Source organism: Vulpes vulpes, chromosome 2 (assembly GCF_048418805.1).
Source record: "Vulpes vulpes isolate BD-2025 chromosome 2, VulVul3, whole genome shotgun sequence".
NCBI classification, from domain to species: Eukaryota; Metazoa; Chordata; class Mammalia; order Carnivora; family Canidae; genus Vulpes; species Vulpes vulpes.
The window spans coordinates 138,982,702-138,998,032 of record NC_132781.1 but is presented as its reverse complement, the minus strand read 5'-3'; the positions used below and the strand labels follow the sequence as shown (position 1 = coordinate 138,998,032).

General features: G+C 51.8%; 1 protein-coding gene across 13 annotated transcripts in view; it reads left to right on the top strand.

Annotated features, from left to right (window-relative positions):
- Nucleotides 1-15,331, top strand: part of NLRC5 (NLR family CARD domain containing 5) — an 81,155-nt gene that overhangs the window by 47,804 nt on the left and 18,020 nt on the right. For 8 of the 13 annotated variants that reach the window (XM_072750182.1, XM_072750179.1, XM_072750181.1 and 5 more), the window contains 10 exons: nucleotides 554-598; nucleotides 1,507-1,596; nucleotides 2,500-2,583; nucleotides 5,948-6,031; nucleotides 8,422-8,511; nucleotides 8,703-8,765; nucleotides 11,247-11,333; nucleotides 13,083-13,166; nucleotides 13,839-13,928; nucleotides 14,278-14,343. In XM_072750182.1, the coding sequence (XP_072606283.1) occupies nucleotides 554-598; nucleotides 1,507-1,596; nucleotides 2,500-2,583; nucleotides 5,948-6,031; nucleotides 8,422-8,511; nucleotides 8,703-8,765; nucleotides 11,247-11,333; nucleotides 13,083-13,166; nucleotides 13,839-13,928; nucleotides 14,278-14,343 (783 nt within the window). Of the gene's footprint in view, nucleotides 1-553; nucleotides 599-1,506; nucleotides 1,597-2,499; nucleotides 2,584-3,160; nucleotides 3,340-5,947; nucleotides 6,032-8,421; nucleotides 8,512-8,702; nucleotides 8,766-11,246; nucleotides 11,334-13,082; nucleotides 13,174-13,838; nucleotides 13,929-14,277; nucleotides 14,344-15,331 lie in introns of those variants that run through there. The other 5 variants (XM_072750180.1, XM_072750176.1, XM_072750185.1 and 2 more) reach the window with 3 other exon arrangements.

Genomic DNA, 15,331 nt, shown 5'->3' with positions numbered 1-15,331 from the left:
AATTTGCCACGGGACACAATCCAGAAACTCTCCCTTGCTCACCCTCTGGACTGTCCTGGGAGACTTTTACAGAAACTGGAAGCTCCCTGGTGGCCATTAAGTGCTCAGGACAGGTCTCAGTCATGGGGTCTCTGGAGCCGATGAGACTTATAAAAGGGAAGTCACCAGGCCAGGCAGCCTGGAGCCAGGCCATGCAGATGAGCCACGGTTTCCATAAGGTCTCCCCATCCCTCCCCTTTCAAGACTGGGAGGTGTGAGCACAGACAGACCCAGTTCAAATCCAGGCTCACCACGAATCTGCTGTGCAGCTTTGGGCAGGTCACTGAGCCTCTCTGTACCCATTTCCTCATCTGTCGAGGAGGGGTAAGAATACTTCCTTACCTCGTGGGGCTGTTGTGAGCATAAAAGGACGGCCCGTCGGTGGTGTGCTTTGTATGTACCTCAGTCAGCGTAGTTAGGCTTGTGTGTATATCGTGGCATTTGCTGAGAGGGTGAGCTGCCCTCCAGACCTTCCTTGACCGGGCTGTCTGGTCTCTCTCCTCTGCCTCTGCAGCTTCGAGAGCCAGCGCGTGGTCCTGAGAGGTGACAGAAGAGGCAGGTGAGGAGGGAGAGCTCTGAGGGGGATGGGCTGGGCTCCCCTCTCGCCCTGGTCTCCATTTCCTCCAGTAACCGCCCAGGCCTGGCACCCCTTGTGCACGTGGCCCGTGTCGGTCGGTTTGCAGTAGTGAGCCCGCTGAGCTCACTCTTGAACGGAGGCAGTGCCCTTGCGGGGGAGACCATGCTGGGCCCCAGCAGAACGGGGCCACTGCCTGCTGCTGTGGGGAGGGAGAGCAGCTGGCCTTCTGCCCCTCGGGACTTTTGCAGACCTCTGCAGCTTCCTCCGACTTCAATGAGTCACCGCCTTTTCCACTCTGGGGATGGTGTTTGAGAAACCAAGAACCGTTGGTGCTCTGCAAAAGTTTCCACACCTTTGCAGTCAACAATGAGTAGTTAGTAGTAGTTGGTTGTGCACGGATGTTCCCAGCTGCCCCCTAGTGGGGCTGGGCATGCTGGTCTCTCACAGGAGATTGGCAAGCCTCTCAGGGGGGCGGCCTCCTGTGGAGCTGGGCAGCTGGACAGAGGGGCATTGCCAGACCAGCTGAGCTGTCTGAAGCTGGAGGGGCCCGAGGCCAGGGTGGTCTTGCCTCCTGGGACAGGGTCTCCGTTTCTGGGACCTTTCTGGGTTCTCGAAACCTAGAGAGTGGAGGCCCAGGAAGGCCAAGTCCGCGCCTGCCTCACTGGTGATCAGAGAGAGGAGGGGCTCCGCCCTGGCTCCCCCTGACCTAGCCAGGGGCTGCCACCTGGACAGGTGTAAGCTGCTGGCTTTTTTCACTCTGGCTGCCCTTCTATGGACCCGTCGGGGAGGGACTTGATTGTCCCTAGGCCCCCGCAGCCCTGACCTCTGAGTCTTGTCTTTGCACGTACGTGATGTGAACTTTCTTCTCAAAATGGTCTCCTCACTCCAAGGGATCGATTGGCTGGTGGATGTCCGCCAGAGTTCCTAGCTGGAGTCCCATTCTTGGCCTTTGATCAGTGCTGCGTCCCCAAGAGCTTCTGGTACTCTCACCCACTTCTTTTGGGGGGTCAACACCAGAGGAGTGAAAGGTCCAGGAGGGAGGAGAGACTGGGGCTTGGGCTGGGGGAAAAGGAGTTTGAGAGAAGGAAAAGAAGGAGGGCCAGTGTGAGGGCTGGTGAGGGGCTGGGGGCCCAGCGTTCTCCCTGGGGAGAAGATTTCATGTTGTTTTCTCAGAAGATTTCTACTTCTGCCTTGACTGTGTGACCTTGGCTGGGCCCCTGCCCACTCTGGGCCTTGACCTCCTCACCTCTGAAGAGAGACACCTGAGCTGGGGACCAAATAGGGTTATCCAGAGGAGGAGGAGGAGGAGGAAGAGTGTCCCGGGCACCTGGGTCAGCTTGGGCAAAGGCCGTGGGGGAGGAAGGCTTAGCTCTTGAGAAGCATGTCAGTGTGGCAAGGGCCAATACAGGGCCAGCGGAGGCGAGTGAGGCCATAGAAAAAGCTTTTCAATTTTAGGCTGAGAGTAATAGGGAGCTACAGGGGGCGTCATCACCTGAGAGGCCTGGTCAGGTTAGATCTGTTAAAAGATCAGACACTGGCAAGTGGAAACGGATGGCAGGGAGGCAGGAGGGGAGTTGGAGGGTGTTAAAGTGGCCCAGGCCAGTACAACGGTGGTCCGGACTCAAGGCAGGGGTAGTGGTAGTGGAGAAGTCTTGGAACTGAGTGAGGGCAGCTAGGCACTGGTGGGGGGTAGGTTTTACTATCACTGAGTGGTGGGGATTGGGCTGTAGGGGAGACTTAGGGTGCAGAGGATGTCCTGCAAGGGGAGACTCCTACCTGGAGGTTGAGGAGGAGAGGTACAGGGAGAAGGGGAGAGCCCATGGGGCTGCACAAGGACCCTGGGCCCTCTTGGACCCCCTGCTTGGCCCATGGCCCCCTCTCAGCCTCAGGCAATGTCAGCTGGAGCCCCTGAACCTCACCCGCCTCTGCGAGACTCTGGAGAAGTGCCCCGGGCCTCTGGAAGTCGAGTAAGTAAGGAGGGCCCAGCCCTAGAAGGCACAATGTGGACATCAGCCGGGTGCCCTGGGGTGGGGGTGGGGGTATCCTGGTTAGAAGCCAGGTGTCTTTCCTGGTCCCTTCCCCTCACACCCTGCAGACTTACCCCAAGCCTCACCTATTGGTAGAAGTCTCCTTGCATCCCCAGAGGGCAACTTACCCCCCTACTAGGAGAGGCTGCTCTGGGCCCCAGGCTTCCCCTTCCTCATCCACTCAACTCAAGGCACCAGGGAGCCCCAGTGTGTTCTCTTGGCCCCTGGAGCCCCACCCTGTCACCCCTTGTGCCTGCCTCCATGGCCAGAGCATATCATTTCTGAAGGCCCCTCCTCAGAGCCTCCCTCTCCTGGTTACCCGCTGACTCAGCCCCAGAACCCCGGGGTCTGTGACCAGAGCCAGGAGCTGGAACCAGGAGTCCTGGCTCAGTCTCCTGCAGGCTGGGTGACTTTGGGCAAATAGCTCTAATACCTTATGCCTCAGCTTTTTCATCTCCACAGATGGGCAGCCTTCGTCCTCACTGTTAAAATTTTATTACAATAATTACCTTAACAGGGGCGCTTGGATGGCTTAAGTTGAGTATCTGCCTTCAGATCAGGTCGTGATCCTGAGGTCTGGGGATCAAGTCCTGCTTCTCCCTCTGCCTGTGTCTCTGCCTCTCTCTCTCTCTTTGTGTCTCTCATGAATAAATAAATAAATAAATCTCTTTTAAAAATTACCTTAACATAAAGAAATCCAAGAGCAGCCTGCCTCACCTAAATATATACTTCTCATGCAGTCCATGGTGGCGTTTGTCCCTGTGACCCCCTACTCCTTATCCTTGTGCATGCTCAGGTTTGACCTGTTCACAGGCACAGACCCGCTGCATTCTACGGCTTCACTTGACACGGTTTTCCCAACTACAGCCTTTGTTCTTGATTTCCTGCTCCCATCTCTGATGCCCCATGACCCTTGAGACACCTCATCCACAGCCACCTGGTGTCCTTCCACACCCTCCTCCATGTGCACACACACGTGGACACAGACCAAGGGGTTTTTGACATTGTTAACAGACATGGGATTTGACCGTGTGAGATCTCTGCGGTGAGCTTTTGTCTCATGACAGCACATCGTGGCTTTCCTGAAACATGGAGTCAATGAACTTTTTCCATAAAATGTTTATTTTAGAATAGTTTTAAGGCCTGACTTACGGAAGAGTTGCCAACCTAGTCCAGAGATTTCCTCCACCCATTGCCCCTGCCCCTACTCAGTTGTTAGTATCACCTGTCATGGTACATTTGTCGCAACAGAGACAGCAACCTTGCTCTGTTAACCACACTCCAGGCTTTATTCAAATGTCCCCAGTTCTTCACCTGGGACCCTTTCTCTGACCCAGAATCCCATCCAGGATCCCACATTGCATTTAGGCATCATGCTCTCAGCCTTTCGGGTCTGTGACAGTTTCTTAGTGTTTTTTGTCATGACTTGGACAGTTTGAGGAGTACTCGATAGATATTTTGTGAAATGTCCCTCAGTGTGAGGGTGTCTGATGTTTCTCTCATGGGGCAGCTGGGATCCAGGGTTTGGGGGAAGATGACCACAGAGGTGAAGTACCCTTCTCATCCCATCTCACAGGCTCATGTTGATCCTGACCTTGACCGCCTGGCCAAGCTAGTGTTTGTCAGATTTCCCCCACGGTGAAGTTACTTTTTAATTTAAAAAAAAAATACTTCTATTATAGAGACTTTTGAGCATATATAAAAGCAGAGTGAGTAGTGGTATAGGCTCTCAGTTCCTGTCTACTTTCCTCAATAATTATCATGCCCTGGCCCCAACACACACACATGCACACACATTATTTTAAAGCAATCCCAGTCACCTCACAACTTCATTGTAGTTATTTTAAGTATATGTAGCTAAAAGGTAAGTACCCTTTCTTTAAAAAGATTTTATTTATTTATTTATTTGAGAGGGAGCGAGATGGAGGAGAGGGAGAGAGAATCTGAAGCAGACTTTGTGGCCAGCGCAGAACTAAGATGCAGGGCACAATCTCACAACCCTGAGATCATGATCTGAACTGAAACTGAGAGTTGGCCACTTAACTGACTGAGCCACCCAGGAGTCTCTATTTATTTTTTTAGTATAACCTCAAAACCATTATCAGACCTAAAATATTAATGTTTTTAGGAGACATACAAAAGTCATCAAGGAGCCTATGAATTATTAATTGTCCCTGACTGTCTCTAATGTGTTTTTACACAACATGTGTATATTTGTGCCTTTTATTTTTATTTTTATTTATTTTTTGTGCCTTTTATTTTTAATTTTTTTATATTTGTGCCTTTTAGCTTTAACCCTCTGCAGTTTAGATGTGCCACAGGCTCTTCAACCACCCCTCTCTAGAGTCTAGATGGACACTCAGGCTGCTTCTGGTAGCATGGCTGCAAAAAGTACTGCAAAAAAGCCCTCTTCCATCATGAAATTGCTAAGCACCACCTGTACACCAGGTCCTGGGCCAGGCCCTGGAGGGGGCACAAGGATAGCTGGACATCACTACCTACCATGACTCACCTTCTGCAGCATAAAGTGCCTCAGGCAGTGCTGGGTGGTCTGTGTACATGGGGATCTGAGGGCCCCCCTTGCTCAGTTGTGGCTGAAAAAAGTGAGATAGTCGCATGAAAGCACTTGGCCAACTGTAGAGTGTTGGGACCACATACGGGAATATTGTTATCAATGTACTTAATGCTGAACTCCAGTAATTGGATGCCAGGGAAAGTGATGGGGCTCTGGCCCCCAAATTTTATCACTGCAGATCTATCTACTTTGCCTGGGTACATCTTGGCATTCCATGTGAGATGTTGTCATGGGCAAAGTTTCTATTGCCTAAAAAAAAGTGTGTAAAGCCCACAGTGACCCAACCAGAGGCCGTAGCATGATGTATCATCTAGAGCCTGGTGGGAAACTGTGTGGGGAGGTGTTGTGGGCGGACCACCCCTCAGTGAAGGCCCCCTGTGCTGCCAGTGCTCGGAGACCCAGGCCCAGTCCTGGGACAGAGGGTGCAGAGGTTCCTCCAGGAGGCTTCCAGCTCTGGAATCATGTGGCCCTTCCCACTGTCCCTCTCAACCAGCAGTCACAGTGCACAGCAGTGTACTCAACCCCTGAGAAGTCCTGCTGCAAACCCAACTATTTGATTTGGCTTAACCAGCACTTTCCAAACTTATATGACCTTTCCTTCCCTCCAGCCTCAATGATAATTCAAGGGCCCAGAGTTTGGAGGGAATGTGTTGAGGGCCCTGGCTGGGAGGGTGCACTCCTGGCTTTCCCCAAGGCTCCCTCACCTCATTCAGATGCTCTGTTTCACAGATTGTCCTTTGAGGTCCTGAGCGACCAGAGCCTGGAGACCCTGCTGCAGCACTTACCCCGGCTGCCCCAGCTAAGCCTGCTGCAGTAAGATCAAGTTTTCCCATTTCCCTGGGCTGGGCTGGGCTGAGGCTCTCAGCTTGGCAAAGCCGTCCCTCCTTCCCCGCCACTCCTTTCTCTTGGGCTGTTATATCATTCATTGTATCTGGCACTGCTGAGAGCTCTTCCCTAATACCTCACTAACCTCGGGGGGTTGGGGGGTGCTATGTGATCAGTTTCCTCATCTGAAAAATGGGACTCCTATTCCCCAACCACTCCCCCAGGGTAGGGATTCAAGCAAGATAGTGGCTCTCCAGACACCTTGAAGACTGGAAGGTCTATGGTAAATGGGCTGCTATACTTCTCCTCACCTGTGGAAAGGTCACCAGCTCCTAGAAAGGGACTTCACAGATATAGGTGGTGTATATGTCACACACCAGTTTTTAAAGGTCACCGTCTCACTCCGCAAAAGGGGAACTTAAGCAGCGTCCTCAAAAGTATTTAAAAACTCTACTTTCTAATTTCAGCTCAGACTGGTTAGAATTTAAAAAGGATTTTCTTTAAATACCCTTCCAGCAGGGGAGAAAGCAGCTGCAGCTGGGATGGAAAGATACAACGGGAAATTAAATCATACCATTAATAACAGCAACATAAGTCCTAATGCTAAGGCTCTCTGGGACGCCCGAGGCAGCTCACTTCACAGCCGGATCTTGCCTCTCCCCGAGTCCCACCAGAAAGGAAAGCAGGAGCTGTGGGCCACTCCAGAGGTGGGCAGATGCGCCTTTGGACACACAAAGTGGAAGGCTAAGATGAGCAGGTGGGAAACCCTGGACCAGGGGACTTCTCTGTGCCCACGTCACACAGCACCAGCCCCCAGCTCTCCTCTGTCTTTGGAATGAGGCAGCCAGCCTGCCCCTCGCCAGGGCTCACACTTTGTACTACTCAGTCCATACACTTTGGAGGGCTGGAGACACAGCAGAGAGGGAGGAGGAAAAGAGACGAGGTCCTTGTCTTCTTAGAGCTAACCTTGTAGTAGAGGGAGCCGGACAATGAGCAAGGAAGACGAATTCAGACAGTGAGAAGGTATTTTTCTAGATAATGTGATAGAGTGCCTGCAAAGGTGAGGGTAGTCAGGGGATGCCTCTGAGGACAGATACTAAAGTTCAACCTGAAGGACCAAAGGGACCCAGCCTTGTGAAGAACAGGGAACTGCATTCCAAACAGAGGGAAGAGCATGTATGAGGTTCTGAGGCAAGGAACAGTCAGAAGGGTGATGTGGCCAGCTCACTGGCAGGAGGGGAGGTGGAGAGAGGGACCTGGGAGCCATGGGGAGGGGCCTGAGGGTTTTGTTCAAGGGGACTTGAAAGGCAGAGGCATGAGGCTTGTTTTCTTTCTTTTTTTTCTTTTTTAAGATTTTATTTATTTGAGAGAGACCGAGCATAAGCAGGGGGAGTGGCAGGCAGAGCAAGAGGGAGAAGCAGGCTCCCTGCTGAGCTGAAGGCAGACTGAGCCACCCAGGCACCCCTGTGATATGCGTTTTCAAAAGCTCAGTCTGGCTGCTGGGAAGAAAAAGGGTTGAGGGACAAGAGTGGAAATGAGAGCAGGGAAGAGGCTATGTGGGGTCAGAGATGGTATGGGCCAGAAACTTGTGGGGCTGGAGCAGAAGCAGGTGGATTCTGGGTGGATCTTGAGAGTGGAACAGGCAAGACAAGCTGATGGAAGGGTTATGGGGCAAGGGACGTGGAGGTGCCAAGGATGCCTCCAAAGGCAAGATGGAGCCATCTCACTTTCTCTAAGGCAGTGGTTCACAGCCACCAGGGGATTTTGCCCCTCGGGGACATGTGGCAATGGAGATACTTTCCATTGTCATGGCAGAGGGCAGTAGATGGAGAGAGGGAGGCTACAAATGGTGTTTAGTGGGTAGAGGTATGGCATGATGCTAAACATCCGACTGGACAGCCCCCAACAACAACGAGTGATCTAGTCCCAAATCACTGAGATACGACTCCAAGGGCCTAAAGCTTCCCACTCCCTTTCAGCAGGACTCACCTGTTAAGTCTGTGCTTGAGGACAGAAACAATATAATAATAAAACAGGCATGGGCATCTCACCAGGCAGTGCACCAGCTTGATATAATGAGGTCCTCACTACACGTGCAAGGAAGGTATACCATGGACAGGCCTAGTTTTCCAGAAATTAAGTGACCGGTCCAAGGACACGGTCTGCCAATAAGCAGATGTGGGGCTCAAACCCAAGTCTGCTTGACTCTAAGTCATTATTTGTCCATCCTGGGTCCCTGCCTTCCCCTTTGATTACCTTGCTGACCTGCCAGCCCTCCTTCTCCTCTTTCTCCTTTGCCTCCAGACCATCCAGGCTACTTGCCCACTCTTGCTTGGCTCCAACTTGCCTACATAAGGCCCCACTCCTTTCCTTCTCAGGCTAAGCCAGACGAGGCTTTCCCCAAAGAGCCTCCTCCTGCTGGCCGACCTCTTCAGCTTATGCCCCCGGGTTCAGAAGGTGGATATCAGGTGAGCATTACCCTTGGACAACTGGGTCTAGTCCTAGAGGGTTGTGCCTAGGTCCTGGTGGTGTAAGGGGGTGGGATGGAGGCAGTAGGACCCCAGTCAGGGGCTTGGCTTCTGGAGGAAGGGGTGCCTGCCCCCAGGATCATCCTGAGGCTGTGGCCAAGGGTGGCTAACTCAGGTGCTGTCTTCCCCAGGTCCCTGTATCACATGACACTGCACTTCAGGTCTGGTGAGGAGCATGAAGGCGAGTGCTGTGGGTAAGTCCCTGAAACTGCGCCCTGGCTGCTGATAGGTATTGGGGACAAGTAGACCTGCCTCTCGAATGCCTAGAGCAGAGTGCCACCAATGCAGGGCATTTCCTTGAAAGGACCCAGCAAGGAGACTTGTTTCCTCCAACATCAAGAAGCAAGGTCCAGAGAGGGCCAGGCTTTGGCACAGGCACATAAAGAGTACCTGTCAGACTAGACCAGAGCTCTGGGGCCTGATCCAAGGAAAAGGACTTCTTAACCTGCCCACCAGGCTTTAAATGCCAGCTCCACAGGGCTTGGTGCCTTGCACAAGCTCCTTAACCCCTGTGACCCTCAGCTTCCACAGCTGAAAAGGGAGCCACCATGTTGCAGGATGTTTGCCAGGATTAATGGAGGCAATGTGTAAAGCGTGAGGCACACACAGATGCAAGTGTCCTGACCCTGCTGGCTCCTGGACTGGTGCTCCATGGCTGCCTCGGTGAGGGGGAGGAGGTGCTGCAACAGAGGCAGGATAATGGGGTGGAGGACAACCTTCAAATGCAAAGATGATGTTTCTGGTAACTGTCTGAGGCCACTGGCTCACCAAGAGACCTTGGACCAGACCCTTCTCCTGTCTGCATCAGCCTCCTCCACTGTGAAGTAACAATAAATAGTATCAAAATATGTTGAATATCTGCAGGGCATCATTATAGAGCCTTCTCTGCGCACCACGTCCTATAAGCCTCACAGCTGTGGTCACGTGGCAGTAACTGGGGGCAGCCAGGCAGTTCTCCAGTTTTCCCTGTCCCAGGGCCAACAGACTTTGCCTGGAAAGGTTAGATTGGAAGGAATTAGGGTTTTACAGGCCACACGATCTCTGTGACAACCACCCAACCCCCCAATGTAGCTTGAATGCAGCAGGGATGATATTTGCTTTATAGCAAATGCGCATGCCCGCGGGCCAGCAGAACTCTCTCATTTATGGACTCTGAGACTTGCATTTCAAATATTGTGTACGTGTCGCAAAGCATTCTTCTTTTGATTTTTTTTTTTCTCCACCATTTGAAAGTGAAGAAATTATTCTTAGTTTGCAAAAACCAGGGGGTCCTGGGCAGGAGTTTCCCACCTCCTGTCCTAGCCCAATGCTACCCCTGACTTCTAGAATGCCTCAATTGTTTTTAATTTCAGAGGTTTCCAAACTGTAGGACCGAGACCAGGATTAGATGATTTTTAAGGCACAAGTACAGTAGTTCAATGTCACTGAGTCCCATAGTGAGATCATTATTCCCTTTTCGATTCTCCGTCTGATTAAGGCCAAGAGGAAGTCAGGGTTGGGTGTTGGCATGATTTTAGCACAGCTGTAATATTTACTGAGCCCCCCCTTTTTAGTAAAGGGAGAGAGCCTTCAGCAAGGAAACTCTGGCTGGAATTTAATGATGATATTTGGCTCTCGTTTCATGTGTCCTTCTGCTTATGGTCTGTTTGTGGCATGTGTGCCACTTTTCCATTTGAGTGACTAATACAAGGTTTCCTTTTACAATAAATGCATCTAGTGAAAAGAATGAGCTGATTTAAAAATAGGAAGTAAATAATAGTATAATAAAGAACTTAGGAACAGGGAAAAAAATCAGGAAGGAGAGGACCAGTGATAAAAATCTGAGCTATTGATTTTAGGTACTTTCTGATTTTAAGATTCTTCTTCTTCCCTTTTTTTTCTTTTTAGTTGTTGGCTGGTTATAGGTCCCTCATTTACTTTATTGGGTAGTATTAATTTAGACCTTTCAAAGGCAGGCTTACTGTTACTTTGTGTGTGGCTATTTACTTATTTATTCATTTTGATTAAAGTACAGTTGACCTACAGTGTTGTATTAGTTGCAGGTGTGCAACCTAGTGATTGGACAACTCCGTACATTAGGCCGCACTCACCGTGAGAAGTACAGTCTCCATCTGTCACCGTACAATGTTATTACAATATTATTGACTCTAATCCCTATGCTGTACTTTTCATCCCCTTGGCTTATTTTATAGCTGGGAGGTTGTACCTCTGAATCACCTTCACCTCAATTCCAGTATCAAAGGCAAGAACAGGCATCACCCTTCTCTCCCTCCCCACCCTGCATATCTCGTCAGCAGTGTGACCCCAAGAGGTTGGGGTCTCAAGTTTCCAACTCGAGCTTGAATGAGAGCCACCTAGAAACCTTTGCCCCTATGGTCTCTGATTCAGTGGGTCTGGGCTGAGTTCTGAGAAATTGCATGTGAACATGTTCCCAAGTGATGCAGGTGTGGCTGGTCAGAGATCATACCCTGGGAACCACCTTCCCAGAAGAAGTCTGGGAGTGCCAGGTGGGATCTGCTGTGCGGGAGGTGGAAGGGGTGGATGATGGGTAGTTCCAGAGAATCCAACCTTGGGTGAGGCCCATGGGAACTGGAGGCCACACCCAGGACAAGCCAGGGCAGCGCACATCAGCGTGGCTCAGCACCCCATCCTTGGGATTGTTTCCCCTCCTCCAGCAGGTTCACGGGCTGTGGCCTTAGTCAGGAGCATGTGGAGCCGCTCTGCTGGTTGCTGAGCAAATGCGAAGACCTCAACCAGTTGGAGTAAGTTGGGGGCGAGAGAAGAGGAGGAGGAGCACAGGAGCTGTGCCTGGGTGGCACTGGAGGGGTGGGCGTGTGTGTGCATGTGTGTGCCACGTGCATGTGCATCCACTGAACACCTCTCAGGCCAGCTAACAGGGATGCCTGGGACACATGGAGGGTCATATCCATTAGATTTCTCTGTACGCATTTCATCCCTTCCACTCCCCACTCTTGCTGTGATGGAGCTGATAGTTCAGGGGGTACCCCTTGATCTAATTTGGGAAGCCCTTCAAGAAGAGGCTACAGGAGCCCCTGGCCTTCATGAAGATCAAGATATTGGAGCTCTGTCAGCAGATAAGAACCAAAATGAATCCCTCAGTCTGCCTGGCAGGTGGTTAAAAGCACCCAGTAGCTCAGCCTGAGGAGAGTCATGGAGCCAGCTGGGGTGGGGCCTCATGGGCTCTTGTGTTGTGGAGAGGTGGTATCTGCGTGGCCTGTCTTGGGTCCCCAAATAGTGCCACCCCCTCATAGGTAGAAAAATAAAAATAGGTGACACCTTCTGAGCACCTTCACCGCTGTGCTAAGTGCTTTACATACTCTTTTTATCCTTCCAAAACTCTAGGTACTGCTGTCCCCGTTTTATTATTTTTTTAAGATTTTATTTACTTATTCATGAGAGACACACAGAGAGGCCAAGACAGAGGGAGAAGCAGGTTCCCCACTGAGCAGGGAGCCCAATGGGAGACTCGATCCCAGGGCCCTGAGATCACAACCTGAGCCAAAAGCAGATGCTTAACTGACTGAGCCACCCAGGCTCCCTGTTGTCGCCATTCTATAGATGAGACTACTGAGGTACAGAGAGGATTTAGGAACTTGCCCAAGGTCACACAGCTAGGATGATGCAGTCTGTGCTCACAACTGCTAGGTGTCCAGCTTAGGACCAGTGGGACATAAAGACAGCAGTCCACAACACACACACACAAGTGCATGTGCACCCACGAAATTTAAATTCCTGCTGTTACGTGGCCAAGAAGAGAAATGGGGCCGGTGGAAATCACATATTAGAAAGATAAATAAGCAGTACGTCTTTGGATTTTTCTGTTTTCAATTATAGAGGGAAATTTTTCTAATTGTAAAGATCACTTTATCAAGTGGCTTTAGGAGACCAATTTTTAATTTTTAAAGCCTCTCCTGAAAAGACAAAATAGCCTCAAAAGTGTCATCATCAAGGACAAACAGAGTTCGAAGATGCAGGACAAAAATCAGATGTTACAGGGCACACTGGTTATACTATTCCCAAAAGCATAAACACCCAAAGAAGCGACAAGGAAGCGAAATAAAGTATTCAAGTACAATTTCCGTCTGAGATTATGTTCCCAAATTAAAAGAAGAACCGGGGTAAATGCAGCCTCCAAACATCTTCCTTTTTTCCTGCATGTACTCTCGTTCGGAAGTTGTGGTTCTCACCTGACGTGAGCCATAGGGCATAGTAAAAGTAAATGGGTTTTTCTGACTCCAGGAAGCCTGCTGGAGGCACGGGGGCCAGTGCAGGAGCTGTTGTGTGCCGGGCGATCATCCTGGGGGTGCCGGAGATGACAGTGCAGGGACGGGGGTGGGCATGTGCTGTCCAGTCACAGGGACAGTGGTGGTGATATTGGCACAGAAGTAGTCCTGTGCGTGTCAAGCAGCAGTGATGGTGACTGTGGAGAGCGGGCTCCGGCTGAGGGGCATGTCTGACCACCAACAACCAACTCTTCCTACCTCTTGCAGCCTCTCAGCAAACATGCTGGGTGATGACGGGCTCAGGTGCCTCCTGGAATGTCTGCCTCAATTGCCCATATCTGGTTCGCTTGAGTAAGTGGTGAGCAGCCTGGGGGACAGCAGGGAGGAGGAAGCCCCCCCCCCCCATGCACACCTAGGCAGAGGTCCCACCAGACATCCAGGAGAGGCTGGGACTAAAGCATGGTGACCCAAGCTGACTTTGGGACAAGGAGGTGACAGTTTATCCCTAACCAGGGGACACAGGACCTCAGCTGTCCCAGCTCCTAGTCCATCCTGTCCCTCTGACTAAATCTACAGGACACAGATTTAGAGATGTCCCCACAGCAGGGAGTGTCCCTAGGAAGTCACCCACGCTCTCAGCCAATCTCCCCAGGGATCTGGGAGACTGGTGACCAGAGCCCAGATACAGTGGGTTGCTGGGTAACTGAGCTTTGGGCTCTGGGTGTCCTGAGCCCCTGGGGCTGGAGTTGCCAGCCTGGCCTCCTCGACCCTGTCTCAGCCCCAGTAGCTGCAGCTCCTGCAGGACAACGCAGGGCCGGGTGCCTGTCCTGCCCATGGAGGGAGAGTGCCCCTCTGGCTTCTCCCTGGCCCTCGGTGTCTGACTTGGAGAATGGACCCTTGGACATTGAAGACTGTCCTCCTGGAGATGACAGCTGGAGGAGAGGACACAAGTGGTGGGGGCTGGGCAGGGCTGCACCGAGGTCCTGCCCTCACTCCCCATCCTGAGCCTTGTTTCTCCTCCAGCCTGAGTCACAACAGCATCTCCCTAGAGAGTGCCCTGGGCCTGGTGAAGACACTCCCCTCCTGCCCGCACATCCGGGAGGCTTCTGTGAAGTAAGCCATGGGTGCCACTTGCTGACGGTGGGGAGAAGCAAGGTTCCCACCCTCAGCAATCCTCTGTGACCTGAGGCAATGTGCACCCCTCTCTGAGTCTCAGGATTCCATGAACGGACGACCCGGTTTCCATCCTCTTGAGGCCTGTGTGACCTGGGAGGTCACGGGGGTGGGGAAGGCCAGGGTTCCGTGTCCTCGCAGGATGAGTTGGGGGTCTCGTGTGGTCTCTCCTTGTGTGGCATCTCCCTTTCCCTGTCCCTACGGGCCCAGCGCCCTTGCTTCCTGCACCCCTGGTGTCTAGGGCTCAGGAAGCTGGGCCTCCAACCTCCCCACACCCTTGTCTCTGCAGCCTGGGCTCTGAGCAGAGCTTCTGGATCTACTTCTCCCGACAGGAGGAGGCTGGGAAGACACTAAGGTAACGTCTGGTCTGGGGTGGGATTGGGGAAGCGGAGCCTGGTCCTGTGGCAGCCTCCACGCCTTCTTTATCTTCACTGGGCCCTTTCTCCCTTTAGCTACCCTGCTTCCTACCCACTGTCTGGGTTTGCCTCCCCCAGATCTGCCCCCGACCCCCACACACACACCTCCAGTCCTTAGGCCCGGCCTTAACTATAAGTCTGGAGGCTTCTGAGTACCATGGTTAAGAGGCTCAGACTCTGGAGCCACCTGAGGGTAAATCCCAGCTCTACCGTTTACCAGTTGCATGACCTCAAACAAGTGATTTAACCTCTCTGTGTTTCAGTTCCTCATCTGTAAGATGGGAATAATAGTAAGAACTACCCTTTAGGGTTATTATGAGGATTAAAGGAGTTGACATGTATAAAGTGCCTGGCAAGGACCTGGCTCACTTGAGTGCTCTATCATTGCTGTTATTATTACCGGCTGGTAGCCTGGGACGCTCTCTCTCAGCCTCACCACCAAGGAAGAGGGTCACTTCCTCCGTATGTCGTTTCTTCAGCTGTGATCATGGCCTCTGAACTGGGCCGCCACCTCTGGCCAGGCTTCCTCCAGTCCATTCACTTCACAGCCCCCAGAGGGATCCTCTCGGCACACATCAGACTGTGCTCCCCACTGCACTAAGCCCGTTCGTGGCTCCCCATTGCCCCCAGGATAAGGTTCAATTCCTTAGCTTCTTCTCCCTCTTCTGATCTAGCTGCCACTTCCCATCGTGCTCCCCCTCACTGTACACAAATACACCACACCACACTCAAACCACACATACGTACACACACCATACCACACACCACAGCATGCTCACACCACACACAGATGTGCATAGTCTACATACATATGCATCCATATATATAACACACATCCAGATGCACACATACCACACAAGCACACTCATACATGTCACCTGTATACACCTACAGAACACACACACAGATGCACACATACCACACAAA